We start from the raw sequence: 19660 nt of genomic DNA, 5'->3' as shown, positions 1-19660 counted from the left end.
TAAAAATTCGATTAAACGAAAATTCTACTGGAAAGAAAATTCGATAAAACAAAAATTCTACTAAAAAAAATCGCCTGATATAAATTCTATCAAATAAAAATCCAATTATTTCCAAACTGTACTAAATCACGACGTAAAATATGAAAAGAATTTTAAATAAAAAATAATTGCTTTCAAATTTTACCAGATTCGCACCTGAAAAAAATTCCAGTCTATCGAAAATTCGAATTAATGAACGAAACTTTTTGAAAACAAATCGATTGTAATTTACCAACGTTTGAAAATTAAATGTCAAAATGTAATTTTACAAAGAAATATTCTATAATAGTGACAAATGTTCTTTTCCAATGGAAAAAAAAAATCATTTTCTATTTTTCTCTAATTGTAACAATTTTAATTGAACATTTTTTTTTATTTCGAAAAAATAAATGAAATACATTGATGATTAAATATTTTTATACGGAAAGTGAGACATGAAGGGCAAAATTGAGTGTGTCAGTAGATGAAAAAAAAACAAATAATTGAAATAATAATCCTCATCTTGTAACTTGTATATTATTATGTGTTTTATATTTTGAAGAGAATTATTAAAAATTCACATTCGTTAATCGACTTCACGGGGATCATAGAAAACTTTCATTGGGCGTATTGGGTGCAACATCAATTGCTTCAACACAATGATTATCACCGCGATGACCTCCAATTTCATCGCCAGATCTAATATATTTATTCACTGGATCACCATACTGACTATGATAAAATTCTTCTCTCATCATATGATTGAGCTTGCCACACCGGAAGAACAGAATTTCTCTGAAGGGCTTACGGAAATCCCTATTTAATGTTGCATAAATAATTGGATTCAAAAGACTGTTGCAATAGCCAAGCCAAAGGAAGACACTTGATACTGCCGTTGGTATTGATTGTGGATCCTTGAGGAATGGCCTCACTAATGCAAGAACAAAAAATGGTAGCCAACATATTATAAAGGCGCTCATTATTATTCCAAGTGTTGTGCTTGCCTTTCTCTCTTTAGCCAATTGAAATCTAAGTTTCTTTTGATGCGGTGAATTTGTTACGCTACACGTGCTATTTTGATGATTACGATTATTCATTGTTTTTCCAATTGATAATGGCGTTGTTGTTGATGATGATGATGTTAGTTTCTCACTTTTTTGCAACATTGGACATTGGGACTCGTTACTTTTTCTTGGACCACCGGTGAAACATTTCACCTCGTGACCGCTACACTGTAACAAAATAGACAAAAAATGTTTGTTAATTTTTTTTTTCTATTTTTCTTTTTCTTTTTTTTTTTGCTTATTGTTTATTTTTTAAAATCTATAAATAAGCTGACTATCGAGAATGATAAAAAAAATTGTCGCTCGCACTTTCAGGAAACAATTCCTTGAAGCAAATTCTCTATTTTTTTATACAACAACAAATTCTAAAAAATAGAAAATAAAATAAAAAATAACATAAAAATTTCAATTTTTATGTTATTTTTTATTTTATTTTCTATTTTTTATCAAATTTTAGGTTATTCCAAATAAATTTTGAAACATACTAAATATTTAAAATTTGGTTCGGATTAATAAACTTTTACTTTCGAAAATGGAATTTAGTCATCTACAGCAACACAGTTTTCTTTAAAAAAGTATTAAATTGATACAAAACTAAATCAAATTGATGCCAAAAATTTAGATTAATTTTTTATTCGATTCACATTTTTGGTATAAATTCGTTGCAATTTGATATTATTATGTTACCAGTGAAACTTTTAGTTGCATTAAACAAATGTTTGGTTTACTGTGCAGTAATTATTTTATTTAACTGATTCAAGCAAAGTTTAGTTGCTTCAAACAAATTATTTTTTGAGTGCATAATTATTACACTAATGAAAATATGTTTTCTGTGAGCAAAAGTGATCAAATTAATTTTTATTATTTCAATGACAATAAAAAAATCATATTTTTCTTAATATTTTAAATTAAAGTGCAAAAAATTCGACTCCTGTCTGACTAAAAATGCCTCATACTACTTAAAACGAAAAATTTGTTTTACAAATAACAGAATATTCAGAAAAGAAAAATATCTTAAGTAGAAAATTTTTGTTATTAGGTAAATATGAATTTAAATTAAGACTAAACATTCGGTCTGACTAAAATTGCCTTTTTCTACTCGATATTAAAGAAAAGAAATATTTTTTCTTGATGAGGTCAAATAATTTTTATTAGAAAATTATAATCGTCAGTTTTATGAAAACCTGGGTAAAATTTTTAAAATTAAAAAAAAAATGCATTAATTTTCGAAAAATACAATATTTTCTCTTTAACAAGAGTTAATTTCAAAGAAAAATGCATCAATTATTTCAAGAAATTCTCAACTTTTTCATAAAACTAGATCGAATTTTCTATTTAAAAAAAACTTCATCAATTTTTAAAAAATCCTATATTTTTATAAAAAAAATGGATCAAATTTTCAAATTTTAAAAGAGAAAATATCAAATTTTTGAAAAATTCTACACTTTTTTCATAAAACTAAAGTAACTTTTCTATTTTTAAAAACAAAAGTTTATTAATTTTTGAAAAATGTTAAATTTTTATACAGAAAAGTGGGTCAAATTTTCAAATTTCAAAGAAAAAAGCATGAATTCTCGAAAAATACTCCACTTTTATGAAAAACTGAATCAAATGTACGAAATTTTAAAGAAAAAGTGCATCAATGTTCGACGTATGCTCCAGCCAAACTAGATCAAATTTTTTAAATTAAAAAAAAATGTGATCCAATTTTCGAAAAATGTTTATTTTACATAAAACTATAGCCAAAGTTTTTGAAATTGAAGGAAAAATACAACAATTTTTGAAAAATTTATCAGTTTTCATCAAAACTAGAATAAATTTTTAAATTTCCAATAAAAATGCATCAGTTTTCGAAAGTTACTTCTGTTTTATGAAAAAAAAGGACAAATTGTCAAATTTCAAGGAAAGTTCCTGAAAATTTATCCAGAATATAATAAAATTATAATAATAATAATAATAAAATAATATATAATAATAATATAATATATAATAATATAATTTTAAATACTATTTATTTTTTTATTTATTTTACTTTTGTGATTTAAGTATAAGTAGTAAAGTCCAATTTTAATCAGTCAAGAAAATATTTAAATAAAACCTATTTCTATTTTATACTTTTATCAATATTATTAATCAAAAATAAGATTCAATTTAAGAGTTTAAAATAATTTTTTTACATAAAAACATTCAGTAAGAAAAGGCAATTTAAAATTTCAGTTAAAGTAGAAAAATACCATTTCAGTCAGACAAACTTTTACCTCTAATTGGAATTAAAACGACAGTAGTTGATGTCAATTTTAGTCAGACTAACCTTTTTTCTTCCAGTAAACTTTTTTTTATTTTTATTCCCTCAATCTTTCAATCTAAATAAATTGTTTTTAATAAAAATTCAACTAAATTCCCCATTAATCTCTCAAAGTTAATGTTATTCTAAGCAGTAGAAGAAATTTTTAGTCAAAAAAAAAAAATTTCTCTAATTCATAAATAAAAAAAAAAATTTCTCTTTGTTAATACTTCTATCAGAACTTTAGTAAAAATATGTCAAAAAGTCGTTATTTTAAGTCAATTTCTCCCAGGTATTAATTTTACAAATTTCTCCAAATTCCTCTCAATATAAAGTATTATCTTTAGACAAAAATTAAAAAATTTTAATACCACAGTAAAAAAAATAGTTTCTCGGTTAAGATAAATTTTTTTCTTTTGCTAATTATTATAAAATTATTACATGTATAAGAAAATATAAAATCAACTATCAGTAAATAGCAAAAGTGCTAATTCCAGTCGCAATAATCGAAAAACTTCTGAATTAATCAAGAATTAGTAGTACAAGCATTTTTTAATCAGACACAGTTTTCAATACTTTTCCACCAGTGAAATAATTTCAGCTTAGACATAACGTTTTAAATGCTTGTTTGTTAAGTATCAGCAGTAAAAAACAGTTTTATTGAATCGTTTAAAATCCTCCTAGTTTTAGTGTCAGTAGTAAAAGACAGTTTTAGTGAGACGGACTTTTGCGGGTTATTGTTACATTTGTAACAGTAGTAAATTCCATTTTGCGGCAGGGACAATAATAATAATAATAATAATAATAATAATAATAATAATAATAATAATAATAATAATAATATTGAAAATATTGATGGTAATAAAAATATTAAGAATAGTGATAACAATAACAATATAAAATTTTCCCAGAATTTTCAAAAACATGACTTATTTTTGCAAATTTTAAAAAAATTATGATTAACAAATAAAAAATATACCCATTCTGTTTGTTATATGCTTTTTCAAAGAAAAATTTCGTTTGAAATTGATTGAAATTGATTGTTTACAAACTCATTTTTTTCTCTTGGGAAAAAAAACATTAGATATTCTCGTTTCTTAATATTTTTGTAGAAAATTCTCAATTTTTATAAGGAAATAATTTGCATCAATTCTAATTCTTAATTCCAATTGTTTTAATAAAATTCAAAGTTTTTTAAAAATAAAGGAAAAAAAATGTTTATAAATTATATTTGTCAATTAGAAAATTTAATTGAAAATGATACTGAAAATTTTTGAATTTTTAGAAATTAAAGGAAAAAATTTTATTTAAAAAAATGTTCTAGTAAATTTATTTACGAATATCTTCAATTTTTAAATTATTCGAAAATAATAATTTCTTTTTTAAACATTTTAAATATTTAATTATTATTATTTTTCCATCCATTTTATAAGAATTAAGATTTTCAAAACTTTCAAATTCAAATCATTTTGAAATTAATCAACTTTAAAAATATTGTTATAAAACATGAAGAAAACGATCACTCCGAGTCTTCGACTCGGAGTGATTGATTTCTTCATGTTTTATAATAATTAAAGAGAATCGAGTGTTAAAATCATTATTTTATATTATAAGATAAGAATATTGTAACTGTAACTCGTTAAAAATTATTTCCATATTCAATTATTATTATCTAAAATTAATTTTTAAATTAATTTTTATTAGAAAATTCTATGAGAATTAAATTATTTAAATACAAACGTAAATTATATAATTAAATGTTTCTTAAAATTTAATTCTTATAAAGAATTTTATTAACAAATTTTTAAATAATTGAATTCTTTCGACGAATTTTAATAAAATTTTTAAAAATAATTACATTTTTCATGGAATTTGATTAAAATTGTATTAAAAATAATTGAAATTCTGCGACGAGTTTTATTATTTTTGAAAATAATTGAATTATTGAGAAGAAACTTATAAAAAATTTGTAAATATTTTAATTCCTGGGAAATTTTTATTATTTATGAAAATAACTAAATCTTTGCGTACAATTTTATTAAAATTGTTTTTGAGAAGAATTTTATTAAAATTTTTGAAAATTATTGAATTTTGAAGAATTTTTTTTATTTATAAAGATAATAATTGTGATTTTGTCGAGAGTTTCTTGTAAATTTTAAACATAATTAAATTTTGTAATAAGAATTTTATTACTTTTGAAAATAATTGAATTTCTGCAATAATTTGTAACTTCTTCTAAAATTCAATTTTTTTTTACTGTTTTTAACTAAAATTCTTCTATAAATACATTATTTTTAATAATTAATTAAATACATATGGACAAAATTAACTAATTTTAGAAGATTTTGAATTAATAAAATTTTTCAAAAATCTAAGTTCATTAAAATTTCTAATTAAATTCATTCAACATTGAAATTTTATAAAATTTCAAATTGAAACCATTTGAAGTTCATTTACTTATGAAAATTGTAAACGCAACTCTTTTGAAATTGAAAAAATTGAAGATTTTGTATTAAAATTCGTGGTAATTTTATAGTTTATAAATCAAACAAAAAATACACAAAAATTCAGAATTTTCTTATAAATTATAAAAATTTAATTTTTTTCAGTAATTTTAATAAAAATTCCTGACTTTTCCCTGAATTTTCTACGTCAGAATAATATGATTATTATAATTATAATAATATTAAAACTAGATATATATATTCCAATTCATATTTTATTTTTATAAAAAAAAAATTTTGCGTTCTATTATTTTTAAAATTTCTAATTTTATTTAAAAAAAAAATATTAACTATTCCATAATAAAGAAATTCAGAAGTAAGAAATTATTACGATTTACTTAACTTTGAATAATTTGTAAATATATTCTGAATTATTCGCCTCAAGTTTTATTTATTGTTAAAATATGACTCTTATTCTCACTGGACTTATGATAATATGTAATTTACATTCTAAAGATACTTCTGCTTCGATTAACAGTGTAAGGGCAATTCAGTTTCCGTTAGAAGTAACTCCTGTATATACATATATACATATATAAATTTTGCAAACAGATAGAAACTAATACTAACAAATATATGCCAGTAGAAACTGAAATACGTGTGGAGCTTAATTCTGGTCAGTGCAAGATAAAATTGTCACAATGCATCATGTTCATTTCTATGGGAATTGTCAGAAACTATTGTGGTCAACTGATAACAAATTTCCAAAAAAAAGAGAGTGTAAAAAAAAATTTTCAATTCAAACAAAATTCACTATTGCTCTCTCAATCATTTAATTTCTCTTCTTTTTGTGACTCTAAATCAAATATTTTTTCGAACAAAAAAAAACGTGTGCTTTTTCAGACAAAGGATTCGCTCTTCATTTTAAATTAGAATTTTAATTAATTAATTAAATTGACTAATTTACTTTTAATATTAATTCAGGAGTAGTGTGGAATTATTTACTCCTTCATTATTTTTTAATAATTAGAATAAAAATATAATAATTAAATTTATTTATTTAATAATAATTAATTCATTAATTTATTAATTTTTAAGAATTTAATATTTAATTATTTTTTCTTTGTTGTGTAAATTGAAAATGACAATTTTTTTATTATAGAGTAATTTTCACATATAGTTCAAACTGTTATCAATCATTCTCTCTCTCTCTCTCTCTCTCTCTCTCTCTCTCTCTCTCTCTCTCTCTCTCTCTCTCTCTCTCTCTCTCTCTCTCTCTCTCTCTCTCTCTCTCTCTCTCTCTCTCTCTCTCTCTCTCTCTCTCTCTCTCTCTCTCTCTCTCTCTCCCCTCGTCAAATAGAAAGAAAAGAAATCGTAAAAATTTCTGCGCTCAATTGGTGAATATAAAAGCTCTAATATAATTCGTTTTAGTGAAGCTTTAAGTAACTCACTTTAATCAAATGCCCTATAAAAGACTTTCTTTTTTTTCTCTCCTACTTTAAGAGTAGAATTTTTCCACTCTGCAGATTTTTAAAGTAGGTAAATTTAAATTGTACTTTAAGAAATGGCAAAAATCGACCTGAATCTCCTGTCAAATAATCTTAATTGCAAGTGTGTGTGCGCATATATAAGAAAATCCTTTGGGGGTTAACAAAAATATATATATATATATATATATATATATATATATATATATCAAACTGAGAATGAAAAAATATGAGAAAAAAATCTCTCAGGAAAAGAAAAATTGGAGCGTACATTTGCACATATGGTTTTTTTTTAAATTAGAAACTGTGTGTTAAAAAGAAAAAATTACCTCTAAATGTAAAATGCATTTCAAATTAAAAATTCCTGGAGAACCCTTTTTTACATTATATTTACATTAGACTTTAAAATGCATTTAGAAAATCATTTTCTAAAGACTCATATTATTCCCCTTCTTTAAACGAACAAGTTTGTAATATATTTTCATTCTGTTAATGCAATTAAAAGTTTTTGCCACAGGGAAAACTTTTTTTTTTAAGTAGAAAAAATAATTGAATCGAATAATCAAATAGTTGACTGTTAATTTTTAATTTAGTTGAAAAAAAATTTTTTTTAAGAGAATTGGAATATTTTTAATATAGTTTCAATTTCAATAAAATTCCTCGAAAAAATTCAATTATTTTAGAAAATTTTAAGTAAATTCTTAGCAAGATTTCAATTATATTCATAATTTAAAAAATTTTTTGCAGAAAGTTATTTATTTTAAAGAATTTTAATAAAATTCTTCTTAGAAATAAAATTACTATGGAACATTTTGATAATATTATTTATGAGAATTGAATTATTTTCATAATAATTAATCAAATTCTTCGCAAACATTCAATTATTTTAAAGAATTTTAATGAAATTCTTCGCAAGAATTCAATTATTTTTAATAATTTGATAACATTTTTTGCAGACATTCAATTATTGAAAAAAAATTAATTACATTTTTCTATGAGAATTCCAATGTTTTTAATATAATTTAAATTTAATTTCTCTAAAAAAATTAAATAATTTTTGAAAATTTTAATTTAATTCTTATCAAGATTTCAATTATATTCATAATTTAAAAAACTTTTCGCAGCAAGTTAATTACTTTAAAAAAATTTTTTTTAATTTTTTGCAGAAATTCAATTACTTTAAAAAATTGATGGTTCTTTTAATTTCATTTTTTTCGAATTTTTGACTTTTAAATTTTATAAAAATGAAAAGGTAATATTTTTTAAATATAGTAATTAATATTGAGAATAAATTTTTAATTTCATTATTTCTTTTAGTTGACCATCTTTTTTATTCACTCTCATTTTCTTGGTTATGTTGCAAAAAACCATTTTAATATGTAACTCAGTTTTTTTAATTGGTGAGTTCTCTTTACTTTTTGTAATTATTTTTTCCTTTTTATATATATGTATAATGTAATAAAATTTTTTAGATTATTAAATTCTGATAAGGGGATCGGTACCGATCTCGAAACGTTAAGATGTGTTTGATGTCTTATTATAGTCCCAAAAAGATTGCCAATTCCTTTATAATTATAATATTAAATATATTGGGACATTCCAAATTATTACTTTAAAAAATGTTGATAAAATTATTTATGAGAATTGAATTATTTTCATAATTAATTAAATTTTTAGTAAAATATTCAATTACTTTAAAGCATTGTAATGAAATTCTTTGCATAAATTTTAGTAATTTGGAAAATTTTAATAAAATTATTTACAAGAAAAAAAATCCAATTACATAATTTGAAAAAATGTAATTCTTTTGCTTAATAATAAAATTCTTCGCAGAAATTCAATTATTATGAAAAATTTTGGTGAAATTGTTTATAAGAATTCACTTATTTTTAATAGAATTTTAATAAAATTCTTAACTAAATTTGAATTATTTTCATAATTAATAACATTTGTCGAAAGAATTGAATTATGTAAAAAAAAAATCGCAATAAAATTTCTCAAAAGAATTTAATAATTTAAAAAAATGTTAATATAACATACTTCGAAAAAATTAAATTATTTTCAAAAATTTTGATTAAACTCTTTATAAATAAGAATTTAAATATTTTTAATATTATTTTTTAATAAATTTCTCCTTAGTAACTTACCTTTAAAGATTTTAATTAAATTTTTCGCAAGAAATTTAATTTTTTTGAAAAAGTTGAATACATTTCTTTATAAGAATTTAATTTTATCATTTCAGATTCAAAATTGAAAAAGAAATAAATATGAAAGAATGTAAAAGAATTATTTTCAATGGAAAACAATTTGGTTGAATGAATTTTTGGTTTTTTAAGTCTTAAAAAATTATAACCGATTCTTTGATTATTAATTGTTGTAGAAATATATTTTAAACAACAATATTTAGCAACAACTTTCTTAATAACAAACATAAATATATTGTTCGGTATCAGAATATTTTTTTTTTATTTAAAAAAAAGTTGATGGTATGTCTAAATCAGAAAACGAATGAACTCTATCGATTTCTTTTCTAAACCGACTTGGTCTATGTACGAAGTTTTTCTATATAGAGAAGAGATATGTCTAACCGTATTACTCTCCAGCTGGTTTCAATCCAAAAGGAACTTGGTTTGAAATTGAACTTGATCTTTTATTTTCTTTTTTCATTTTTCCTCTCCATTTTTTTTTTTTTTTTTTGCTCCGCGTGACTCAATTTAAAAACTGAGATATTAATCAACCGAATAATTTATCTTCAAAAGAAATCCAAGGTTCAAAATTTAATGACTGTAAAAAGAAACTTTTTAAAAGTTTATAAGAAAAAAAAAACCGAAAACCTTGTAAATTAGAATTTCTTTTTCGGAAACTTTTAAATTAGAATTTTTTTAATCAAGTAAAATTGAAAAAAAAATGTTTTCTTAACTTTTAAATTTAGAAAGAATATGTCAAAGGAAAAAATTAGATTATTATTTTTTTGTTCGTGTGGAGGAAAAAAAATCAAAATTTTCTGATGTTTTGTTGCATAGTTTTTTTTTTTAAATTTTTATTTTTATTATTATAGCCTTGTGAGTAAAAGGGGGTTGAATTTTAAGTGAAAATAATTCAAAAAAATAGTATTTTGCATAAATTTAATGTTATGACAAGAGTGACCTGTTATTTTTGTATCCTCATGGGCTCTCTATTATATACAAGTGCCCTACATAAATATTAGAATGCTAGTCACGTATAGGACTTGAACACTTGAATTCTGCAGCACGATTTTGTCCAGTGCACTTTCGTGAAACAACATATGTTTTCATTCTTCAGATGCGGTATTAATAAATTTTGTAATTTCAGTTATTAAAATTACAATCTTTGTATAGTTTATTTAAAAAACGATTTGTTTTTTTTTTTTTTTGTAAAGAGCAAAATATTTATTTTTATTTTACAAATTTTACTTTATTTAAATGTTAAACCAATTTTTTTTTTCTAAAGAGCAAAATGTTTTTTTTCACATTTTATTTCGATTATCAAACTTTTCTTTTGTCAAAAACAAAATATTACTTTAATTATACAAATTTTCTTTGTATAAACAAATGTTTTTTTTTTTGTTTTTGACACAAATATTTATTTAGGGGAAGAAAAAATTTCGTAAAGTGCAATAATGTACCTGGTTCCTTTTTAATAAAAATATTCAATAGAAAAAAATTATTTATTTTATCGATTCGACAAAAATTTCGTTATATCAAATACATTTCTTTAAATATAAAAAAGGAATAAAAATAAATAAATAAATATGGAAATGTAAAGGAAGAAAAATAAATTTCAATAAGTAAAAGAGAATAAAGTAAGTAACAGAAAAATAATAAATAATAAATTGAAGGAAATATAAATAAATGAAATACATACTCTCTAAATTTGAATATTTGAATTATTAAATTATGGAAATTCTAATTTAATTCACTAAAGATTAAAATATATCAAAAATTAATTAAACCAAATTGCTTTCAATTAAAAATATATCTCTTATATTATTTCTTATTAATTCTTTCTAAATTTTGAATCTGAAATAATAGATAATAAAATAAATTAATTCTTAGGAGAAATTTAATAAAAATAATATTAAAAATATTTAAATTCTTTTAAAGAGTTTTATCAAAATTTTTAAAAATAATTGAATGTCTGCAAAAAATATTATTGAATTTTTAAAAATAATTGAATTCATTGGAAAAATTTTATTGAAATACGTTTTATTTAATACATTAAAGATAATTGAATTCCTGCGAAGAATTTTATTAAAGTTTTTGAAAACAATACATTTTAATAATAATTAATTAGTAATTTAGTTAATAATTGGTAGTTTTAAAATTTTTAATATCAAATTATTCCAAAATTGAAATTAATATTTGAAAGTAAAAAATGTTTTTAAAAAATTTATTACAATAAATGAAACATAAATAATATTAAATTATTTAAAACTATCAACAATTCGCGCGCTAAAGTGCGCGGCTAACTTTTTACTTCGTTTTTTAAATAAAATTATCAATTTTAAAAATAATACAAATTAAAAAATTTTAAATTCAAATTTTTTGTCAAAAACACTAAAATAATCCAATTTTTGAGAAATTGCAAATAATTTAATGCAGAAATTCAATTATTTTCAAAAGTAATAAAATTCGTCTCATAAAATTCAATTATGTTTAAAATTAATAAAAAATTCTCGTGAAAATCCCAATTATCTTTGTAAATAACAAATTTTTTCCCTCAAGTTCAATTATTTTCAAGAATGACAATAAAATTCTTGTCCTAATTTCAATTATTTTCAATATCTACTATTTTAATAAAATTTTCCGAAAAAATTTTAATTATTTAAAAAAAAATTTAATAAAATCGTACGCAATCATTTAATTATTGTCAAAAATATTAAAAATTCCACAGGAATTCAATTATTTACCATTTTTTTTATAAATTTCTTCGCAATAATTCAATTATTTTCATAAATTTTTAGTTATTATAAATTATAAATTATTATAAAACATGAAGAAATCGATCACTCCGAGTCTTCGACTCGGAGCAATCAATATCTTCATGTTTTATACCAAAATACTTTTATAAGTTATTTAATTTCAAAAAGGTTTGAATTTAAAATTTTTGAATGTCTTAATTCCTGTGGAAAAATAATAATAATTAAATATTTATTCAAAAAAGAAATTATTGATGTTTTTGAATAATTTTACAATTAAAGAAATTCGTAAAAATGTAACGTAACATTTTTTTTGAGTACAATTTTTTCCTTTAGTTTCTAAAAATTCAAAAATTTTCATTTTCAATGAACATTTGTAATTGACAAATAGAATTTATAAACATTTGTTTCGTTTATTTAAAAAAAAAACTTTAAATTTTATTAAAACAATTGTAATTAAAAAATTAAAATAATGTAAATTATTCCCTTATGAAAATTTGAAAATTTTCTACAAAAATATTAAGAAACGGGAATATGTAATGTTTTTTTTCCCAAAATAAAAGAATGAGTTTGTGAACAATATTGTTATTAAGAAATAAAAATTATGCATAAAATGGGTATGCATTTACTATTTCTTAATCATAATTTCTTAACAAATTTTCTTTTTTTTATAAATAAACAAGAGAAGAATTTGCATAATTTAGATCAGTCAAACGAAATTTGTTATATAAAAAAAGCATATAATAAACAAAATGGGTAAATTTTTCATTTGTTAATCACCATTTTTTTTAAATTTTCTAATTTCTAATATTATTTTATTATGAATTATGTAAAAAAATACCTGCATATTTTAGATTTGTCAAAACAATTTTTTTTTAAACAAAAGAATACACAAAAACTAATTTCAGGTGTTGACAGAATGAAAGAATGAATAAGACGATTAATTATTATTATAGTTAATTTTTAAAATATTAATTATAATAAATGAAATAGAAATAATATTAAATTATTTAAAATAGAAAGAAAAATCGAGAGAACAATAGTTAATTGTGATTAAGCGAATCATATTAGCGGAAAATTTCTTTATTTCCACATCAAGTAGTTGCAATTCTTTTTTTTCGTATTCTAGAGAGATAAAAAGAGTATCTAAAGTTAAACCACCGGGGAATTTGTTATGGAAGTCTATTTATTTTGTTTATTGATCGGTGACTCCATTTGCTGAGCGTGAGTTACCCATTAGGAACAGTGTACATCGGCTTTTGTGAGATCCACAATGTGTTTACTTAGAACATCTTAGCTTCAGGCTTCAAATCTCTTGAAGCCGCATATTTTTTTTTTACTTATCCACAAGCATACTAGCGGATGGATAATCTTCGATAACATTAGAGAAACGATTTTCTTCTTCGTCTTCTTCTCATTTTACTATATAATCATGTATATTTTCAAAGTATAGATAATCATGTATATTTTAAAAATAGATAATCATGTGTTTTTGCAAAATAGATAATCAGTTTTTTTGCAAAATAGAAAAAAAAGAAAAAAACTCACACGATTGTATTGATTTTGTAAAATATTCATCGGTACAATTCATCCAATAATTCATTCTTCTTTTTTTTTGGTCTGTGAATAAAACAGTATTTCTAAACGTATCTTGATGGGATGTCGCTTTGAATATTGTTATATACCGATTTCGAAGCGCGGGTGAATATTTTATTTATTTTATTTTATAATGTATTGCAAAAATAAAAAAATTGAGTTACATGATAAATTATATATACTTTACAATATTTTTATTTCTTTTATTTATTGATATTTTACCCAGCTGAATAAGTTCTATAGAATTTCACTAGAATCATTCTATATGAATTCTAGTGAATATTCTATAGATTTTCAATAATAAAATTCTTCTCTGAAATTCAATTATTTTCAAAAATTTTAATAAAATTCTTGGCAAAATTTCAATTATTTTTAATACAATTTTAATCAAATTCTTCGATAAATGTAATTACCCAGCTGAAAAAGTTCTATAGAATTTCACTAGAATCATTCTATAGAATCATTCTATATGAATTCTAGTGAATATTCTATAGAATTTCACTAGAAACGATTCTATAGAATTTCTACATTAATTCTACTAAATTTTAGGGATTTTTAATTAGAAAGAATATAAATTTCGTGAAAAAATTCTTTTAACATTACATTAGTGCATGGTTATACTACAGGGCTCGAACTAAATCCGTAAATACCGTAAAGGTCCGTAAAGTCCGTAATTTGATTAAAAAAGGACGAAAAGTTCGTAAATTGTACGATATAATTTGGAAAATTTTAGAGAAATTACAAATGATTGCAGAAATTAAATTATTTTCAAAAGTAATAAAATTCTTCGCAGAAATTCAATTATGTTTAAAATTTTTTTAAATTCTTGTCAAAATTTCAATAATCTTTATAAATAATAAAATTCTTTTCCGAAATTCAATTATTTTAAAACCTTTTAATAAAATTATTTGCAAAATTTCAATTATTTTAAAAAATTTAACGATTTTTAATATATCTATTATTTTAATAAAATTTTCCAAAAGAATTCAGTTTTCTAAAAGAAATTTAATAGAATTCTACGCAAATAATTAATTATTTTTACGAAAAATAAAATTATTACATGAATTCCATTATTTTTCTAAATAATACAATTCTTTTTAGGAATTCAATTATTTTTATAAATAATAAAACTCATCGCAGAATTTCAATTAATGTTTATAAAATTTTAATCGAATTCCTCGATAAATGTAATTATTATTAAAAATTTTATTAAAATTCGTCAACCCAATTCAATTGAGGGGCTGGATGCTATAATGTGTTACGCGCCATTCACTTAACATGGTGCGTAACACATTATAGCATCCAGCCCCTGAATTATTTTCAGAAATAATAAAACTCGATGCAGAATTTCAATTATTTTTAATACAATTTTAATCAAATTTCTCGGAAAATGTAATTATTCTTAAAAAATTTATTAAAAATCATCGAGAGAATTCAATTATTTAAAAATATGATGATAAAAATCTTTATAAAAATTGCATTTTAAGAAAAATTCAATGAATTATTTATTTTTGTAATTAAATAATTAAATTCTAGTAGAATTTTCTAATAAAAATTGATTTGAAAATAAATTTCAGTTAAAATTTTAGATAATAATTGAATATTAAAACCAATATAGCGTTAATTTTTAGAAATAATTGAATAAATTAATTAATTATTAATGAAATTAATTTTTTTGAAAAAGTTTAATTGAATTTAATTATATTAGAAGTTTTTATTTTTTAATATATATTTAATTAAAGAATTTACGAATAATTGAAATTTGTAAAATAGAATGTTGTAAACAAATGGATTTGAAAATTGTCAAAGAACTTTTTCAAAAATTAATTAATTTAAAGAAATTTTATAAAATTTTTTAAAAAAATTTAGTGAAAAATTATTAAAAATAATTGAATTGAAATGATGAAAATAATTTTGAAGAAGTACAATATTCTTATAATATAAAATAATGATTTTATTTCTCTGTCATCTTTAATTATTATAAAACATGAAGAAATCGATCACTTCGAGTCGAAGACTCTGAGTTATCGATATCTTCATGTTTTATAGTTATGAAAAAATTTAATTTATTGTTTTAAGTAAAATATATTTTTTTTAGTCCGTATTTTAAAATAATTTCCGTACTTTCAGTTAAATGAATTATATATATTTAATTTTTGCCTAAATTTTGTCATAGAAATCAAATGTAAAATTTAATTACACAATAATATAAAGTTGAAAAAAATTTTTCACGAAATTTATATTCTAATTGAAAATCCTTAAAATTTAGTAGAATTTATGTAGAAATTCTATAGAATCGTTCTAGTGGAATTCTATTGAATATTCACTAGAATTCATATAGAATGATTCTATAGAATAATTCTAGTGAAATTCTATAGAACTTTTTCAGCTGGGTATTATTAAACATTGTATTAAAATTCGTCAAACCAATTCAATTATATAAAAATTTGTTGATTAGGTACATTTGTTATATGAGAATTCAATTTTAACAAACATTTGAATATACATTAAATAATTTTTTGTATTTAAATAATTGAATTCTAGTAGAATTTTCTAATAAAAATTGATTTAAAAATGAATTTCAGTTAAAAACAAAGAATTTGAAAATTCTCAAAAAACTATTTAAAAAATTATTTAAAATAATGGAATTAGAGAAAAATTTTACTTAATAATAAAAAAAATTTAATTTTGAAGAAGTTACAGATTATTGCAGAAATGCAATTGTTTTCAAGAGTAATAAAATCCTTCGCATAAATTTAATTATGTTAAAAAATAGTAAAATTCTTCTCCGACATTCAATTATTTTCAAAGACTTTAAAAAAATTCTTGGCAAAATTTCAATTATTTTCCAAAATTTTTCTCATTTCAATTATGTATAATATCTACTATTTTAATAAAATTTTCCAAAAGTATTCAATTATTTAAACTAAATATTAATAAAAATTCCACAGGAATTCAGTTACTTATCAATGTTTTATAAATTTCTTCGCACCAATTCAATAATTTTTAATTTTTTAATGAAGTTTCTCGAAAGAATTCAAATATATTCAGAAAATTCAAAAAAAAAAAAAAAATAGTTCTGAGAAATTCAACTATTTTGAAAAATTTAAATAAACTTCTTTTGAAAATACTATTATTTAAAAAAATGCTGACAAAATTCTTTACAAGATTTAGTTAATAAAATTGCAATTTTAATAACATTTTTCTATATAATTCAATTATTTTCAATACAATTCTTCTTAAGAATTCAATTATTTACAAATTTTTTATAAACTTCTTGGCAATATAATTCAATAATTTTTATTAATAATAAAAATTTTACAGAGATTCCAATAAAATTTTTTTTATGAATTCAAATATTTTCATAAATAGTAAAACTCATCGCAAAATTTTAAATAATTTTAATAAAATTTTAATCGAAATTCTAAAAAAAAAATGGATTTAAAAATGAAATTCAGTTAAAAACAATAAATTTGAAAATTCTCAAAAACTATTTAAAAAATTATTAAAAATAATGGAATTAGAGAAAAGTTTTAGTAAACAATAACAAAAATTTAATTTTTAAGAAGTTACAAATTATTGCAGAAATTCAATTGTTTTCCAGAGTAATAAAATCCTTCGCAGAAATTTAATTATGTTAAAAAATAGTAAAATCCTTCTACGACATTCAATTATTTTCATAAATAATAAAACTCAATGAAGAATTGCAATTATTTATTATTATTATTCTTTTATATTAAAAATCGTCGAAAAAATTCAATTATTTAAAAAAAATGATTATAAAATTCTTTATGAGAATTTGAATTTAAAGAAAATTTCAATTGTTCAATAAATTCTTTTTCTCAGCTAAACAAATTTCCAACAAAGAACAATGTTTCTAGTTTAGACAATTGATTTGCTAACGAGAAAATTGATCGGCAATACTCTCGAAATTTTCAAGGGGGCTTTTTTCAAAAAAAAAAAGTATAGCTGCAGAGAATGTGGAAAAATTGTAAATACTGAGAGAGTGGAGTTGAATCGGAATGGATTTGAATATAAAACGTGTGTTAGTATATATATATTTACGCGACAAGGTGAATTTGTTGTTCGAATAAGAGTAGATGATGTATTGTTCTATTTTATTCCAGTGAATCAACCTTGTTTAAAGCGTCTTTCATCTTTTGAAAACTGTTTCGTAAATTATTTGGGACCAAAGTACATAGAGAAATGTGTGCAGTAAATTTGCATTTTATTTTAGAGGCTTTTCTCTCTCTCTCTCTCTCTCTCTCCTTCACTCACATACACAACTCACTAGCTTTCTATTTGCGTGTAAATTTATATTCACTACTAGAACAAAATTGATTTATGGAAAGTGTCAATAAAAACCACTTTCTTGAATATGAGTTGCGAAAAAATGTATAAATGCACGTTACGTTTTGAACTTTTTTGCCGTGAAAAAATACCTATGCGTAAAAAGCACCATAGAAAGAAATAAATAAAAATTCAAATTGCTAATAAATAATTTTCAACTTGCGAATTTATTTGTTAACGAACAGAAATGACCCTCAATTTTTGCTACTAGTAATGAAAAAAAAAACTATAAATAATATCTAACTAATTAATTATGTTACAGTTTTGAGTCAAATTCAAATTAGTGAAATTTGTTACGAATTCAAATTTACAGAGTGAAATATTTAATATTTAATAATTAATAATAAAAAAATAAAACGAGAAAGAAAATTGACTTTCGAGAATTATTCTGAATTGTTTTTCAATTCTCACATATATAGTGATAGGGCATTACAGGTCGTGTCAAAATTGCCACAATATAGCCTTAGGGAGTGTAGTGCAGTCAAAGGTGCCTATTTCTATATGTTGTTGCGAGCTTGAAATTGCTAAGGCGATTCGACGATTCCATTTCACGAGTCCTTAATTAATATTCAGACATGAAAGGGTTAGAACTAGTATCGTATAGAAGTGAATTAGTAAAACTTTCTTATTTTATACATAAAGAAGAAAAGTTTTTTAAAACGATAATAATTCAAAAAGAAAAAAGAAAAATATTATTACAGGGTTGCCACAAAAATTAAATTTTTTTCCCTGACTTTTCCCTGATCTCCAGAAAAATTTTTAACTTTTTTCCTGACTCTGAATATTATTCTGATTCACTCCAAAAATGATTAGATTTTCAAAAAAAAAAAAAATGTTGTATCATGATTTCAATTCAATTATTATTTTTAAGAATTTTTCACTAAAATTTTTCTTTAAATCAATTGATTTTCAAAAAAGTTCTTCTAAAATTTTAAAAATCCATTTATTTACAATATTCAATTTTACAAATTTCAATTATTCGTAAATTCTTCAATTAAATATATATATATATTAGAAAATAAAAACTTCAAATAACATAAAAAAAATTCAATTACACTTTTAAAAAAAGAAATGAATTTTAAAATTTAATTATTTCTAAAAATTCACGCTATATTGCTTTCAATATTCAATTATTTATTATTATCTAAAATTTTAACTGAAATTTATTTTTAAATCAATTTTTATTGAAAAATTCTACTAGAATTTAATTATTTAATACAAAAATAAATAATTTATTGAAAAATTGAATTTTTCTTAAAATTCAAATTCTCGTGAAAAATTTTATCAACATATTTTTAAATAATTGAATTCTTCCGAAGATTTTTAATAAGATTTTTAAAAATAATTACATTTTCCAAGAAATTCGATTAAAATTGTATTAAAAATAATTGAAATTCTGCATTGACTTTTATTATTTATGAAAATAATTGAATTACTAAGAAAAATTTTACTATTTTTTAACATAATTAAATTTATGC

The 19660-nt window shown here is 21.0% G+C and overlaps 1 protein-coding gene across 3 annotated transcripts in view; it reads right to left on the bottom strand.

Moving 5' to 3' along the window:
* Window positions 1–444: 444 nt before the first annotated feature.
* Window positions 445–19660, bottom strand: part of LOC122507708 (5-hydroxytryptamine receptor 1-like) — a 310494-nt gene continuing 291278 nt past the window's right edge. For all 3 annotated transcript variants that reach the window (XM_043620564.1, XM_043620563.1, XM_043620565.1), the window contains one exon: window positions 445–1250. In XM_043620564.1, the coding sequence (XP_043476499.1) occupies window positions 624–1250 (627 nt within the window). In that variant the 3' untranslated portion in view covers window positions 445–623. The remainder of the gene's footprint in view (window positions 1251–19660) is intronic.

Source organism: Leptopilina heterotoma, unplaced genomic scaffold (genome assembly GCF_015476425.1).
Source record: "Leptopilina heterotoma isolate Lh14 unplaced genomic scaffold, ASM1547642v1 Lhet_51, whole genome shotgun sequence".
Classification (NCBI taxonomy): Eukaryota; Metazoa; Arthropoda; class Insecta; order Hymenoptera; family Figitidae; genus Leptopilina; species Leptopilina heterotoma.
Note: the sequence above shows the minus strand (reverse complement) of the source record. Positions and strands in the feature narration are given on the sequence as shown.